Source organism: Physella acuta, unplaced genomic scaffold, assembly GCF_028476545.2.
Source record: "Physella acuta isolate Inbredline_101_S28 unplaced genomic scaffold, ASM2847654v3 ptg001108l, whole genome shotgun sequence".
NCBI lineage: Eukaryota > Metazoa > Mollusca > Gastropoda > Physidae > Physella > Physella acuta.
The window spans coordinates 61,626-78,589 of NW_026732625.1; the positions used below are offsets into that span (position 1 = coordinate 61,626).

At 35.0% G+C, this 16,964-nt stretch overlaps 1 protein-coding gene across 1 annotated transcript; it reads left to right on the forward strand.

The window, feature by feature from the left end:
* Positions 1–299: 299 nt before the first annotated feature.
* Positions 300–13,245, forward strand: LOC131955824 (uncharacterized). The gene is made up of 9 exons (XM_059320106.1): positions 300–353; positions 2,486–2,562; positions 3,636–3,698; positions 7,254–7,285; positions 8,417–8,456; positions 9,435–9,527; positions 9,872–10,123; positions 11,778–11,813; positions 13,118–13,245. Exons 2-9 carry the CDS (start codon positions 2,490–2,492, stop codon positions 13,243–13,245), a joined length of 717 nt encoding a protein of 238 aa, XP_059176089.1. The 5' UTR covers positions 300–353; positions 2,486–2,489.
* The last annotated feature ends 3,719 nt before the right edge of the window (positions 13,246–16,964 follow it).

Sequence of the window (16,964 nt, forward strand, 5' to 3'; positions counted from 1 at the left end):
CGGTCCAGGGGCAAGAGTTCATCTGCTTCTATTACCTCGGCATACGAAGGAGTAGTGTCGTCAGCACTATGCCCAGCCGCCTTTATTTTTCCCTAACGTGGGTTAGGTACCCAGTATAGCTGGTTGGACTCAGGGACGTTCTACTGACTTGAATTCAGATTCGAACACGAGACTTTCGGGTTAGCCGTCTAGCGCTCAACTGCCAAGCCGTGCCACAAAACGCCTTTCTAGGCATAGGTTTATTATGCAGATCAATCTCGGTTTTCCCGATATTATTATAAATTTCTGAAAATGTTCTAGAAGACGCCATCTTGTATGCAAACGGGGTGCATGTTTCTGTGTAATTAAGACAGGTGAGATAGGCTAATTAATCTTTTGGCTAATTTTAAAACAAAATAGATAAATACACTACATTTAGGTTCTAATAATTCTGTAACTATTGATCAATCTTTTTACGACTGGTTTACCTAAAATCTTAGCGACCAACGATATAAATGTATTGACCAAGGATTTAATTTTATTGATTTGGCATGCCATAATGATAGGTTACAGCAAGTCTTTATGGCTAATTATTTTAGTATAGTTATAAATATACTGGGTAAAATAATTTAACTACTTAGTTCTAATAGATTAAGCTTTCACATTATTTTAACGTTAAGAAATGTATTATTGAATAATGGGTTTTATACCAAATTTTGATTTGTTATCTTCATAAAAAAGCAGCGGTTTCTTAACTTTATGAAGCAGCGCAATCCTTGAATATATATATATATATATATATATATATATATATATATATATATATATATATATATATATATATATATTATATATGCCATAATGTTTATAGTCATTAATTAACAATTACCGTTATTGGTTCACTCTTTCGTGGTTGAATAATTATGAAATTAAAGAAAAAGAAATTAATGAAAAGTGAAAATCATCCAACGAGGTGAGAGCTAATAAAATGCCGACGTTATTTCCATCTGTGTACCGGAAAACAAAAACGTTATTTTGATCTGTGTGTGGCAGGGGTTCCCAAACTTTTTTTACTCTAGAGCACATTCTAAAATATCGGTAGGGTGGCAGGCACCACCTATTTTAAACTCCTTCCAGAGGCGTAGCGACCCTTCCCGATTTGCACCCCTCACCTCAAATTTTCGATTTGCACACCCCCTCAAACTTTCGATTTCCATCCCCTTCAACCTTTCAATAATGTTTATGAAAAAAATTCTGACTCTGTCGAATAGTGAGAGGCGGGCACATACGAATCGTTCGGCGGGCGCCATGGCGCCCGCGGGCACGGGGTTGGGAACCCCTGGTGTATGGGAAAACAAAACGTTATTTTTTCCGAAGAAATATCGCTGTTTAAAAAAAAAAAAAATGAGACGACTAGAGGCCCCGTTCCAGGGAGCCGCGCTCCCAATTTCAAAAATCGCCCACACGCGGACATCGGAGTATTTGATGTATACAATAATTTATCATAAAGAACAGGTTAAAGCCTTGTAGATGAATAAAAAAAGGAAGAGAATATGGGCCTTGATTGGGCACACTCTACGAATCTGATACCAGCATCACCAGACAAGTGGAACTCATATGGCACGCTAAGGAAAGGCCGTCAAAGAATAGCATTTGAAACTGGAAAAAACTAAATAGGGTGACTAAAAACAGAGGACTACTGAGATCTTCGCTAGGCGGCCCATCGCCAGCATAGAATGACGTGCTGTAAATAAATAAATAAAAGTAGAAGCTAGATCTGTTGGCACGACAGGCAATAGAGTCCTTGCATATAACGTCACGAATCGTTCAGTATGTAAACATCCGCCATCGCGATGTACAGGTCCAAATTCAAAAGGGCGATCTGAGCTGTGAAAGGTTGTGATACTCGAAGTGGTAGATGTAAAGGGATTCCTTTATTTTGACTGCCAAGGTTATATTAAACCAAGGCGATAGAGATCGGCAGTCAACGGAACGTGGACGCTGTCAATATTTAGCCAATAAGTGCAAGGATGTACATGGACGACACAGTAAAGCGGTGGTTTCTCAACCGGAGGGAGCGTCTCCTAGTGGAGACACAGACTAAAACTATAATAGACGCGAAAAGTTGTTCAGAGTGTACAATAGATAATAAAAAAATAAATAATAATAGACAGTTATAATTAAAAGCATATATATTGTATATATTAGGAATGTAACATCACAGTATACTTGTTAAGAAATGTGGTTTAAAATGCCTGCGTTGTACCAATTATCTTATTGCAAATCTAAAAGAAACACGCTAGTTTGTACATAGGGCCTATATGTATATACATGTTCTAGCTAGACTACACTAAATCTAAAATAAATCTAGGTTACCTTATATATGCTACATTTAGCCTAGTATGTAGGCGCTTGGATCCTACACACTAACTTAATCATACATTTATAACAAACATTCTCAGTTCTCAGATAGTAAAAACTATGCCACTTCTCTGAATATTTATAGTTGTATGAGTTCAAGGATGCTAGAAGCCTCAAAATTTATAGTTATGTGCTTAGTGATTGCCCAACATGCTGTACCAAGTGAGTCATAATTTTGCTAACACGTTTAGTGCTTTACTAACACGTATTTTTTTGGAAAATCCTTACGTACTGTAACCGGAAATTCCCAAAATATGACTTACTAGTTCTTTATCGTCAGATCTTTTTATTTGTAATCAAATATGATCGTACTAAAACATTAGGTATAGGGGTCATCCATAAATGACGTCACGATTTTTTGGACGATTTTTACCTTACCCCCCCCCCCCCCCCCCCCCCGCCACACACCGTCACAAAAAGCCAGACCTCCCTAAAATGACGTCACACCTCAGCCTAACCCCCTCCCCCCTCAAAATTGCAGTTTAATTTTTCTTAAAACATCGAAATTTTTCCAAAATCTTGTCTGAACTCTGTCAACATTTTAATCAATTCCTATTACAATTTATTAAAAGTTTTCTAAAACGCGAAATAACGGCTAAAACAAGTTTTCTAATATTGCTTTTATATAATGCAAACGTGTGACGTCACATCATCTAACCCCCCCCCCCCCTCCCCCTCATCACACACCGCCACAAAATTACGGACCCCCTCCCCTTTATGAGTGTGACGTCATTTATGGACAACCCCATATGATAAAAGTAAGGCAGGTCCTTAAAATCATGTTTAGTGGTCAGTTTTCGTGTTTCCTCAATGCTAATGTTTAGCAGTGTTTCTGTAATTAAAAAAAAAACAACCAACAGCTACTATGAATTACCCTCCCAATAAAACACTATTAGATCTACGAGAAAGCATATCGTTCCTAATTAACATTTAGTCATGTTCTAAAATTGATTTGACTCCTGAACGCAATACATTGATGTAGATTAGCCCACTTGGTCATTGTCCAGTTGACAAGAGACTAACTTCTGTGTTAATTTGTGCCAACCATTGTGAAAAATCGAGACATACATCAAACGGACAACATCGACGGAGCTACATAAATAAAAATATAATATTACTCACTAATTTGTTTCACACATTAAAAAAAAAAACACACCACCATTAACACATTGCTTCATATTCAAATAAATACTTCTCTTCCTTTCGCATTTACGTTTTCTAAATATTAAATTCAGCCGGAGCACAGGAGCTAACAAAAGAGCAACGTGAGGCAGAGATGATTAACTGTTACAACAAAGGTAACGTCTTTTGCCCTAAGTATGGACTATGCTGTGAGAGGACTGACTTTTGCCACGAGGGTACATGCGAATCCTGTTTTCCCGTGAACATTACAAACATATCAAGACTTGAGTTCTGTCGACAGTTAATAAATAAAAAAGCAACGCTTACCTTAAGAGATCCTACCTGTGATAATCGAACAGTATGTCACGACCTGCTCATTTCAGGTACGGTATTACGTTAAGGGTTACAACATGTCTGTTTAAAACTTGAAGTATGTATTATAGAATACTGTTAAAATATTGACAATAAATTGTGTGCAACACGGTGTCCAGGTATACAGGTTATTTACAGATATTCACACAAACTAATGTGCTAAAGCTTGACCAGAAATAGTGATTGGTCTGACTACACCTCAAGTAATGATGTTTAGCCGATACCTTATCACAGAAACAAACATATAATTGTAAATCTTCCAGTCTTTAAAAGGATGTCATTCCTGCTTAGTTGCTCATGTTTATTTTACCAAATTTAGTCAACCGACAATAAAGTTCAATTAATGTTTGATTGATACAACGGACGCACACGTAGAGTATCCAAATCAACATAGTCAATATTACGTAAAGCCATTACTACTTTGTCTAAACCACGGGTTCCCAACCTGGGGGTCGCGACCCCCCTGTGGGTCGCGAAGGTCTTTCTGGGGGGTCGCCAACTGGTATTCTAAACCTTAGTAATTTGAAAACAAAACATAAATATTTAGAAGAATTTTCGAAATTCGGCTTCATTAACATCACTGGAAATGTAATAGAGAAGAAACAAAGCGCACTGTACAAAGTTGTTCTCAGTCACGAATCTATGAAATCTTCAAAACTAAAACGCCATTTGAGACGAGTCATTCGGAACACACCAAATAAAATATGGAGTTCTTTCGTCGGTAAGAAGCTAGTTGCAAACACCAGAGACTTAATCGAACAGGAAGTTTTCGCCAGCATTAGTGCAAGCATCAAATGAAGTCGCGATAGAAAATGCAAAGCAAAAAAAAAAAAAAAAAAAAAAAAAAAAAAACAATAGGAGAAAATCTTATCAAACGCTGCATGTACGTAAATGTTAAATAACACATTGTTATCGAAATTAAGCTTTCACCATTGTCTGCTTTTTAAGTTGATAAATCAACAAACGTGAGTTCGTGTTCGAAGTTGCTGGTCTGTGTCTATATTCATGCGGATGATAGCAAAGAAGAGTTGCTCTTTTGTGAAGATAGCATGGAGAAAATAAATACCTTTTTTGAAACTGGATGATTTAAAATGGGTTAGAACGGCTGTGGGGGTTTGTACGGATGGCGGGCCATCTATGTTTAGCTCAAAATCGGGCTTTCAGAAAGCAGAAAAGATTTAGCTCCCTAACCACTGCCCTAACCAATCGACATCAAGAGTCCATTGCTAGTATAAGTCGTAAATTATATAAAATCTGGAGCCTTCAAAGAACTGAGCAAAAACATTAATATAGATCACGAGGCTCTGCTTTTCTACACTACAGTAAGCTGGCTGTCAAACGAAATGTTGTAAATTGGTTTTTGAATTGAAATCTGAAATCAAATTGTTATTGGAAGTGCAAAGGAAACAAGACTTTTGGGTATACTTAAAACGACATAGATTGGTTGGAGAGAGTATCATACCTAGCAGATGTGTTCGAACATCAAGATAAGCTTAACCTGAAGCTTCAGGGAAAATGAACGGATATTATAACTTTCCATGATAATCTCGGGGCATTTTTATCAAAGCTGCAAAATCGGTAAAGAAAAGAAATCTTGGAAATATTGTAAATTTGAGAAACTCTGCGGTGTGATAGATGAATCTGTGAGATAATTAAAATTTTGAAAGAAGCGATTTTTGGGCATCTTGAATCTCTTGAAAACGAACTGCATCGCTATTTCTCTGAGCATTACCCATTCTCTTCTTCCCTTGAAGTTGCCAGCATTCCCGATGAATTACAAGATGAATTCTTTGATTTGCAGAATGATTCCGAGTAAGATGAAAAACTGCTGACACAATTTTGGTGTAGTATTCACCATTCATACCCAAACGTAAAATTGATTGACTTTTCGAGAATATATTTTCAACACTATTCTTCGATTAAAAATAAAATTAAGATAATTATATTCATAGGTTGGCGTTAACAAAAAAAAATTAATTAAAAACTTAACCACGAAGGCTTTGTGAATAGTATGCAATTTTACTTATGCTATTAAAATAGTTCATATTGAAAGTCTACTAGACAATCTTATTTTAGTGCTTATTAATTTCCATACTAATTTCGGCTTTTTAATTGTATGGGGGTCGCGGGTCACTTACTGTTTATAAAAGGGGGTCGCCACTCGAAAAAGGTTGGGAACCGCTGGTCTAAACCTTCTGCATGAAAATTTGTCTAAGTCAAATGGCCCATGATCTCTGTTTTGAAAAACTTGCTGCGGCAAGCCATACCCAAATAGTTGTGAAAGGGGCATCGCGATGGTGTTTCTGGAAGAGCTTTTACTTTCTCGTATATACGAAGTATAGAGAAAGTCTTGTAATCGTGCAAAAAAAAAAAATCGAGATTTTTAAAAATGTTACCAGTTTTGAAAGAAAGCCACTTTTCATATTGTAATGTGTAATATACTTAAACATTTTGAGATATGTAAATGTACTAGCCACTTATTTTACACCCAGCTAAAAACATTTATAGGGAGGCATGGTCGAGTGGCTAACTCAAAACTGTCGAGTTCGGTTACCGCGCTGTACATAAGTGTTATACCTGGGGACTTCTAGATAGGTAGTGAAGGGTTTCACCTTAGAGTTCCACTATCAAACTCATTTCAATATAATTTCACACATAGATAGAGATAATAACGAGACACACATCGCCGATGTAGTTTCTTGATTCTTTTTTCTCATGCTTAATATAATAGATAGTACTGCCACTTAGTAAACGACGTTCTCAATCTAGACGGGACTTGAAAATAATGACCACTGTAAACGACGACGACACAAAACTCTCCTCTCCCCAACGCAACAAGACGTAGACTTCCCCAGCAACAACGCTGCTACACCACAACATCACATCCTTGCTTACCGTGTCACAAAGTCATGATCGTTTATGTATACAAAATCCTTTCACGACAATATTAGCTGTAGTATTTGGATTCTTGGTATTTACAAATAGGCTCATGTCTCTGTTTTGAAAAACTTGCTGCAGCATGGTTAACAAATAAAATATAAAAATTAAAGTAAAAATAAAGGGCTGACGAAGTGGAGTTTAAATTTCTGTAACTTCCGCAAATACTTGGATCAGTTCTATGCCCACAAGGCTTTATTTCACTAAAATAAATAAAGTACCCATCAGAGTTACATGGATTCCGTGAGCCAGACTTTCGGGCACTCTACTACTACTACTCGACCATGACTCTAGTAGACAGAATAATATAGACTGGGTATCATTTAACGAACTAGGTTTATTTCTCACAATGCTATTTTACATATATTTAAAAATATTTAATGCAACCAGCATTCGCTAGATGATCATGTTTTTATCTATAGAACAAGAAAAGCTTTTGAACACTGCAAAAAACGTAAGTAAGACATTATTTGTCAAATATTTTACCTTAAGAGTAAAAAACGCTTTGCTATAATAATGTACAAATAAGTGGAAAAAAAAAAGATTTTTGTTAGATATATAATAACAAACGAATGGGTCCGTTTTGAAGTGGTCGAAGTTTCATCCCATAAGACAAAAGCACGAAAAAAGTACGACAGAGGAAGCAAAGGGAATAAAAGCGTGTAAAATTTAATAAAAACGTTTTAATAACATGCTTTTGTATAAGTATGCACTAAAAAAGAGACGATAAATGATTTTCTTTAAATGTATAATATTGCTCTACTATTTAAATAACTATAAAGAATAGCGTGGGTTGCTTCTTAAATTTTAGTAAAGGTAGTAAATAGTTAATATAGTTGGTCAAAATGTGGTCGCCCACGAAACTATAATAAATGTATTGAGTACATAATATAGCGACACACGTTTTTCTTTATAGGTACTTAAATAGTTTGGCATTATTATTTATTTAATTGAAGAAGATAATTTAATTTAATTTATTTTAGTGCATAAAAGCCTGTTATTACAAGCGATTTTTATAAATTTAAAAGAAAATATTTAATGTCTGATTTTTACTTTATTTATAGCTAATTATACTCAGTATAATGAAAAGAAAGCAAGTGCACAAACATACACTATGGCACCACATTAGTATGAGTGCAAAACTAAAATATCCATCCATGAATAGTTGAGATGACAAGAGAGTAAATTAATAAAAAAAAAAGTTTAGTCGTGGGCGGTTTCAACAGACAACTTGACCAATACCGTCGTTATAGATATTCTCTATCTACTAGTATAACGAGTACGTGCGCTTCTACAAAGAATTCACTCATTTCAGGCATTTAGGTGGACTAAATTTTCCGGTGGGGCGGACACTGGGAAAAGTATATATGTTCCATATAAATTATATTTCGTTCGAGTGGTGGTGGTGGGGGTGGGGGGGGGGGGAGAAGGGAAGGCGGGGCGGTAGATGTGCTTCGGGGACGGGGGAGTGGTGCCCCCACACCCCTGTAGAGATAAAATGTTTAAAAGGTTTTAAAGAAAAAAAACTTAGTTTTTTTCTAATTAAATTAATTCTTTTTTCCTTGTTCTAAATAATAAACTGTAGCAAATCAGAGAGTTAGAAAGCACAGACGAAAGACATACAGGTAAAATATATATTTGCAAATTTTTATAGAAAGTGATTTGAAACGTACATACTGTACGTTTTATACTTTTAAGAGTACTGAAGCTCTTAATATTTAAATCAAAAGCTTCCTGATACATTATCTGCACAATTTTGAAGCAAATACGCTCCTTAGAGTCATACGGCTCACAGTTATTGCCGCAGCTACAGAGTGATTTATTTGTCTAGGGTATGTCTAGTTTTACAAGAGGTCCCTTTATATTTTTATGTTAAATTGATATTACTGACTTTATGTCAATATGAAACGAACTCATTGGAAGAGTTGAACAATAATGATGTAATTCATTAATAATAGGGATTGTAAGTCTACGGTCTCTAAATATACTAGCTGGCAAGTACGAGAACGAGAAGTTGTAACCTACTTACAAGCCCTATTACCTTAAATAAAACTTAGAAAAATACTGGATTTAACGTTAGATTAATTGATTTGCGCAAGGTCGTTATGACGTTATGGTTGCTTGGTCTAACTTCAAATTTAGACCTCAGTAAATGCACCGTTATCTGATCTAGTCCCAATCTGGCCACACAGATTTTGATACACGGTGCTAAATAGTTTATAAGTGCGCTTCTCCTTGGAGAACAAGTGCTGTAGAATGTTCGTACTTTTATATTGGCAAGCGCAGTGGCACAAAACAACAACAACAACAACAACAACAACAGAAAAACGACGTGTTACATCCGAAAAGCTAGAAGATAGAGAACTGAACTAAAGCGCCCCTACCCTATATGTTATATGACTAAGGCTTCGTCCTCCTGTCTGACTGTAGATTCCTTTGTTTTTACTGGGACTTTTTAAAGTACCTATGTTTACCTTCGGCATTTTAATAATACTCTATGTTTACATAGCAAGCAGGGGGTTAAGGTGGAAACACAACGATATATATATTTAGAATCTATTAACAAATGTGCTACAAATATAGTAACATAACATATTTTACAGGTTTAGAAATATATACAACACTAGCTGTTTCTATTATTGCATTAATAATCCTTATATTTGGATTATATAAAATAGTATGTTGCGCATGTAAAGGTAAGCAGATTTTCATTGATTAATTCTATTAAAGTCTATTAAAGTATACTATTGGAAAATCATTGTTTTAATTTATATTTCTATATATTCTTACTTTTTGACTTTTGAGGTTATTGTTTATAAATATTGACAAAATGCAGTCAATAGTCTCAAACAATTGAATGACGTTGTAAATGTAATTAATTGGAATAGCTAATATTTTAAAACAATGTTTTCATTTAACACGTAAAACAAGTTTTAAATCTAGATGATATATAAAATCTTTGAATGTTTTTTTGCAATTTCCCTTCAATCCACTTTCAAATTTTTATTTTCATTTTATTTTATGCAACAACGATGTTCAGATAAGACGTTTGTAATATCGGCAAAACAGAAAGTTGCCAATCTAATACCATTTGTTGAAAAAAAACAAATGGAGGACTATATGAAGAAATACATGGACGAAGAGCTTAAAAATTTTAAAGTTGCTGTAAAAGACCTAATGAATACTAAACTGAATGAACACAATTCTAATAAAAATCAAGTTCAAAACAATTCCAAGAAAACAAAAGACAACCCTTGTGTGAGAACATCATCTACGTCAGACCATACTGACGGTAAGATAATTGCTTTGTTTAAAAATAGAATAACAAAACATACTATTTCTGTGATAGATTTTGACTCATTTTGGTTTAGGTATACGTTTTTCTGAGTCATAAAATGCTTAATTGACTAAATAATATTATTCAAGAAAAGAATTATGATTTGTGTTACGACTTTGTTCTATCTTTAAGCTATTTGCTCCTATGTAGTGCCCACACCCATATGTATATATATATATATATATATATATATATATATATATATATATATATATATATATATATATACTTTATATGCATATATATACATATATATATACATATATATACATATATACATATATATATATATATATATATATGTATATATATATATATATATATATATATATATATATATATATATATATATATATATATATATATATATATATGTTTGCAGATTAAAAAAAATATTTTTTAGTTGTTTGTTAAAAATTAGAAGTTCAGAGAAAGATTAAAAATGAATATTACATTGAGCCATTCAAAATGTATTTTTTGACCTTCTACTGAAGCCTCACAAATCAAACAGGGTTAAATACCATACACGGCATTGGCGTTAAGGACGTCCCATTGCAAAGTGAAGCACGGCTTCTCTGTGGAAACCACATATGAGTTGGTGACATACACCTTATGAAATACCTTGATGTCTTCTCTCTTGAGCATTTTATTATGTTCATCCTTCCGTACATGATGTCTGTTATCTGGGCTTTCCACAGCCGATGGTACATTTGATGACGTTTGAAAGGGACAGTGCGCTCTAAGTTTCTAGTGTGAGGTGGCTGGTCCATTTTAATGAATTGATTTATAGTCGGTTAAAGACATTTCAAGCTACCCCTTCGCAGTTGATTACTTGTCATCCCAACAGGTTTACATCATACTTGGCGACCAATGGAGTTTACAGACAGTGAAATTCGCGAAGAATTAGCACGTCTGGGTTACAGAGATGTTCCAGATGAGAGGCTTGATGAATTCATAAAAGACTTCTCAAATTCTCTCAATAGCAACAGTGATGAGTCAAAATTTGAAAGTCAGTTTCCAAAGTCACCTTATGAACCTAGAGTGGATTTTACTGACAATCAGACAATTCATTATCCAAGAACAATTTACAGACATAGGATAGATTATTTGAGCTATGGAGGGGACAAGTCTGCCCCAATGCCGGGGCAAGGTTATTTAGCGCCGTAGGCAAAACTTATTAAAACGCCCCTCCCCCGCAAATTTTTTTGGGCCCCCATATCTATAATCTATAATATAAGCGGGCTGGTAGTGTGTCAGTCCTTCCTTCTTTCCGTCATCGCTATAGATTTTGGAACCATGTAGGAGTCACTCCCTGTGCGTGGATGCCCGGGTAAACGTGATGTTTGGCGGCGGTTTATATGACGACGCGGGTCTGGGGGAAGAAAGATGTCTGGGTGGACGTTTGTGAGAGTGTTGGCTCCCAATTATTTTTTACCGTAATTTAATTTTTGTCAATATCCATATTCACACGGGTATGCAGCTTGTTTTATTTATTTTTATATTCAGTGCGCTTATAGGCTCATTATCATACATGCATTTTAAGTTTCTTAAATTTCTTTCTGATCGCTGTGACCTAGTTTAATATTCATTGCTGTTGTATTTTTTTCAGAGGGAACACCTAAAAATGAAGACCAGGAACCTGTTGGTAAGTGTTAATTTTTTTTACAATAATATTTGTTGGGATATTTTTAATAAGTATAAGTAGGCCTAATAAAATAATTATATAAAATAATAGTTTAATGCTGATTTTAAATCTCTTGTTGAAAAGCTAAGAACTTAATTAAGGCTTCATTTAGATTTGTTATATTTTAGTCGATTAGAAACCTTTTACACTCATGTTAATTTTATAAAGACATTAGATGTATTTAACCCTTTGAGCCCTGGCTTCCCTGACCTAATTTCTCCCATTTCCTGAGCTCCCAGGCCCAAACCGATTTTTACTTATCTGCTTCTAACTTTGCCTATAACTTTTGAACCGTTTGAGATAATCAAGCCAAATTTGGTATCCAGACTCAGGATCAAACAACAATGCAGTATGATTATGAAATTCTTTATTTTCTTTACAATGTTTGAACAGAACAATGTATATAAAATGAACACATAATTATTGTTTTGATAGAACATAGAAGAAACCAATTTACATTTAGTAATTGTTTTGTTATTATTGATACCTGGCCATACTAGTTCATCGCCAGAAGTCCACTTTTGTATTATAACTTTCAAAACAGTTATAACTGCCGGACCCGATGCAAAGAAAAAATTCGCATGTTTTGCACCAGTAAACAGTTTTTTTTCGTTTCGGCAAGTCTTTGTCCTTGACACCACGTGCATCAGAACGTACTTGAACAGTTTCATTGTCACTGTCAATTTCAATGTCACTGTGTTCAGTCTCAAATTCAACGTCACTATCATCACAATATAGACCAGGAATATTATCTTCTTCATCAGAATCAATAATTAGTTGTATTGCCTGAGATGCCATCATTCTACTTCTTTTGTTGATAATTCGGTCTTTTGCTTCATCTTTTGCACCAACTTTATGTGATGAAGTCGACGACTGTGGCTCAGCTTTTCGTTTCGACGGCATTGCTACGAAATGTAAACACTTTCACTTTCACTTTGCCTAAAAAAAAATTAAAATCATAATCCCGCACTCAAAAGACATATGCGCAGTTTTAGTCAGTCTTCTGCTAATTATATTTAATTAGACGGTATACCAGACGCTAGGAATATGACGCTAGATCATCGGGCCGGAAAACCGGCTTTTCGGACATATATGCCTAATGTTGAAGCCGGTTTACCGGCCTGGCGGGCTCAAAGGGTTAATATCACACTTTGTATAAATGATATATATTAGAAAACTGACCACAGTTAAAATATATGTGTATTTTCTACATTACATTACTAGAATCGCATTCAATTGTTGTTGCATCAATTTCATGTTTTTAGATCATAATTACCAATCATTGACATTAGAAGCTATTGGGTCAACAAAAATGTGTGACGATGAGCAATCTGACGACGAAGGGAATGAAACTGAAAGGACGCCTTTAAATAATGATATAAATATGCAATAGTAATTCAATTAAGAACTTCTTTTGGTAGATTTTTACATTATTCTTAGAGATAATTTTATGGTTGTGCAATTTATTGTGTGGTGGATGTGACAAGATATTGTCAACAGTGTTCTTTATGATTAGTTGATGTGTGATGGGTTTGTCAACTTTATGAGGTGGTTATGTTTTTTTGTTATATGATGATGTGGTCAGTTTTTTGAGGTGATCGTGGTCATTTGTTGTGGTAGTTATGGTCAACTTATGTCTGATGGTTGTGGTCAGTTGTTATTCGGTGCTTGTGTGGTGGTTGTAGTCATTGGTTATGAATATGGTGGTGATAAGTATCTATGAGATGGTTGTGGTCAGTTTTGTGGTAATTATGGCTAGTAGTTTGTTTAATTGTAAAACATTGGTTTAGTTAACTTGTCGTATCGTCGTTGCCTATTGGTTTAGAGCAGTTTTCTTGTAAGCTTGTACAAATTATTAACACATATAGTAGTCTACTGTTTTGTTAGACAACAAGTGAATACAAAACTAAATTGTGACAGTTTTATCCAAGTTTTGTTTCCATGCACAAGACAGCCGAGAATCCCCCGTAAGTGGCTCTAGGAGGAGGCTAGGGGAGCTTAGCCCTTATTAGATTTAACAAAATATAAAATGTTTTGTTTTTTAAATTTTTAATTTCTTAAGACCATATTTATTAATCTACACTGGTAATTAATACTATTTTCTTCTTTGCAAATATGCTTTTAAACTTAAAATAGTCATTTTTTTTATTGTTTCATTTTACATCTTTGTGTTGCTTTGAATGGATCTATTGAGGACATTGGAAGATTGCCCCGTTAGCCCTCGAAATATATAAAAAAATTGAAATAAAAAATGCTCACACGTCTATTGTTTATAACTGTTAAAAGATACTGATAAATCAAACGAAAGTGCATGTCTGTGATTTGTAAATACATGATTTTTACTTTAGCAGGATCTATTTTATTTGTTTTAGTAGATTTGAATGGACACGGAAGATTAACTTCAATACCAAAACAATTCGAGCTTTTGATCTTGTGTCAAACCGTTAATACATGATACAAGGAATTGTAAACTCTACATCAACACAGTTGCTAAATCCAAACCAAATAATGTTATCGACGACAAAATGCATAACGTCCATTTAGCCGGGCAACGGAACACCTCAAACATCAGTCCGAATACCTAACAAACAAAATCTCTCTCTCATCTCTCTCTCTCTCACTCTCTTTATATATATATATATATATATATATATATATATATTTATTTATTCTAAGGGGTTGGCCATTCAGGGGTTTGACCACAATTGCTTTGACCACATGCGTTTTTTAAAATAACATCAATAATCATAATCTGTAATTAAGAAAGGACTTAAATAGCGTAGGGCAGCTAACTCGAAAGTATTGACCCTACTATCCCTTTATATAGTGAGGTCAATGAAACAAATGAACCTTAATTTATCTGCCCAATATGTCTTGTGCACTGCCGGGAAAAGGTGATGATAGATAATGGTACAATTAATCAATTAATTAACTTCTATGTGACACGTTTTCTTGAGTTGTCAATAAGAGACTTAACATGTAATACCTAAAACATTTATGGAAGATTGTTTTCGGTTCGCGTAAAAGCTGTTGCCAGCACAACTTGGTTTATTTTTAAACTTGAATACAAATCAGGCAACATTTGCAATCTACTATGAAAGAACGCATACAAGTAATACACTCAATTCAAAATGATAAGCAAATATTATCATTTATGGAATAATCATTTTATGATTATGTAAAGACATATGCTAAATAGCACTCGAGTATGTCAGTACATATTTTTGATGTAGGTTTGAACAGAACGTTTATCATTTTCGGATATGATCATGTATCACATCTCAGCTGGATTGTTGGCTCCTCTGACAGTTTACAGTCACCTGCTTTGTATAGTACATATACAGACCGTCAAGGAAACATCACATTGTAAGTGTGATTACATTTTAGGAGCTACTAAATGTTTTTAATCGTGCTAAACCATCGCCAATCGTGTGCATTTGATTCCAAGTTTCAACTGTAAACAAGCCGGATTTGTACTTTTCTCCACAACAACTAAGCATTCGAATACAGGCTTATCTTTTTGGATTTCCAACGGCCAACTTTGTGAATGTTTAGCACAGTCATATCCTCTTAAAATATTTATGAATTCTTAACTCATTTTATGTAATACATTGATGCTCATTGCAATGATGTGCTTGAATTTGCATCGGGGCAGTGAGAAAAAAATTAAAAAAGAAAACTGGTGTAAACAATTGATTAAATTGTACCAATAACACATACGCAAGCTGTATTTCTATTATTTTACCGACTAAAAGAGAAAAAAAGACTAAATAATATCTAGTCATTATTCAGTCAACAGTTTTGCAAGAACGAGACAAGGAGTTACATATATCTCTCAAATCCATATTTAACAGGATAAATCGGGATTTACAATAAAGCATATTCGAAATATTAGAGATTATTTAGTAGAGGACTGTTCAGTGTAATTGAATTTATTTGCGTATATAGCATGTTTATCACAGTTGTATGTTACTTTAGTTTCTTTATAAAGGATCTGAATATTTAGACGTCTTTCACAATAAATACAGTTTGCGCATCAACTATGTGGGAAGTTATGGCGTTTTACATAGAAACCAAAGCAAGAGAAAATAGGGGCATGTAGTTTCGTATGACATAGTGTGCTGAAACAAAATAGCAAGTAACACATTTCACAAAAATCGAAATGAAGTAGGTAGTAGTGAAAGTAAAGGGCGCCTTTTCCTTAATTGTATTTCAACTAGCAACATTGGTCTAAATAAATAACATATAAAAAGTGAAGTCGTTGCCGTTGTATACACTCGCAGTCTCCTTCCTATAAAAGCTCGGCTAGTCCCCTGAATAAACTTACGTTTACGTAATGTGTAACGCTAAGGTTTAAAATGCAACATTACGTAGACATGGCCCAGGTTCCATCCCCTGCTTGATTTAGTTACATATGAACCTGGGTAACAAATAACAACAGCAAATAAATGCAACATGTTTTTATGTTGCTATATTCGTGCTTTATCATAACGGACTTTCCCAAACTGTATGTATTGCAACCTTAAAATAGATAGCTTTTGCCATTTATGGCCATTACGTACTGTTAATGAATCAACATGCAAAATATGCCCATTTAATTACGAGTCAATGAACTTTGAAAAAATAAACCTAATAAACACCACCTTTTTGCGATATTGTAAATAACCCTAACCCTAACCCTAACCCTAACCCTAACCCTAACCCTAACCCTAACCCTAACCCTAACCCTAACCCTAACCCTAACCCTAACCCTAACCCTAACCCTAACCCTAACCCTAACCCTAACCCTAGCCCTAGCCCTAGCCCTAGCCCTAGCCCTAGCCCTAGCCCTAGCCCTAGCCCTAGCCCTAGCCCTAGCCCTAACCCTAGCCCTAGCCCTAGCCCTAGCCCTAAACCTAACCCAAAACCTAGCCCTAACCCTAACTCAAACCCTGTCCGGGGGGGGGGTAATGTCCTACTGGGCGGGGGGTAATTGACAGGGGGGTAATTTACAGGGGGGGGGGGTAATTACTCTGGGGGGTAATGTCGGGGGGAAATATCCGGGGGGTAATTGACAGGGGGGAAATGCCCTGTTCACGGGGAGAGTAGCTTCCACCTTCGACCATTTTAAGG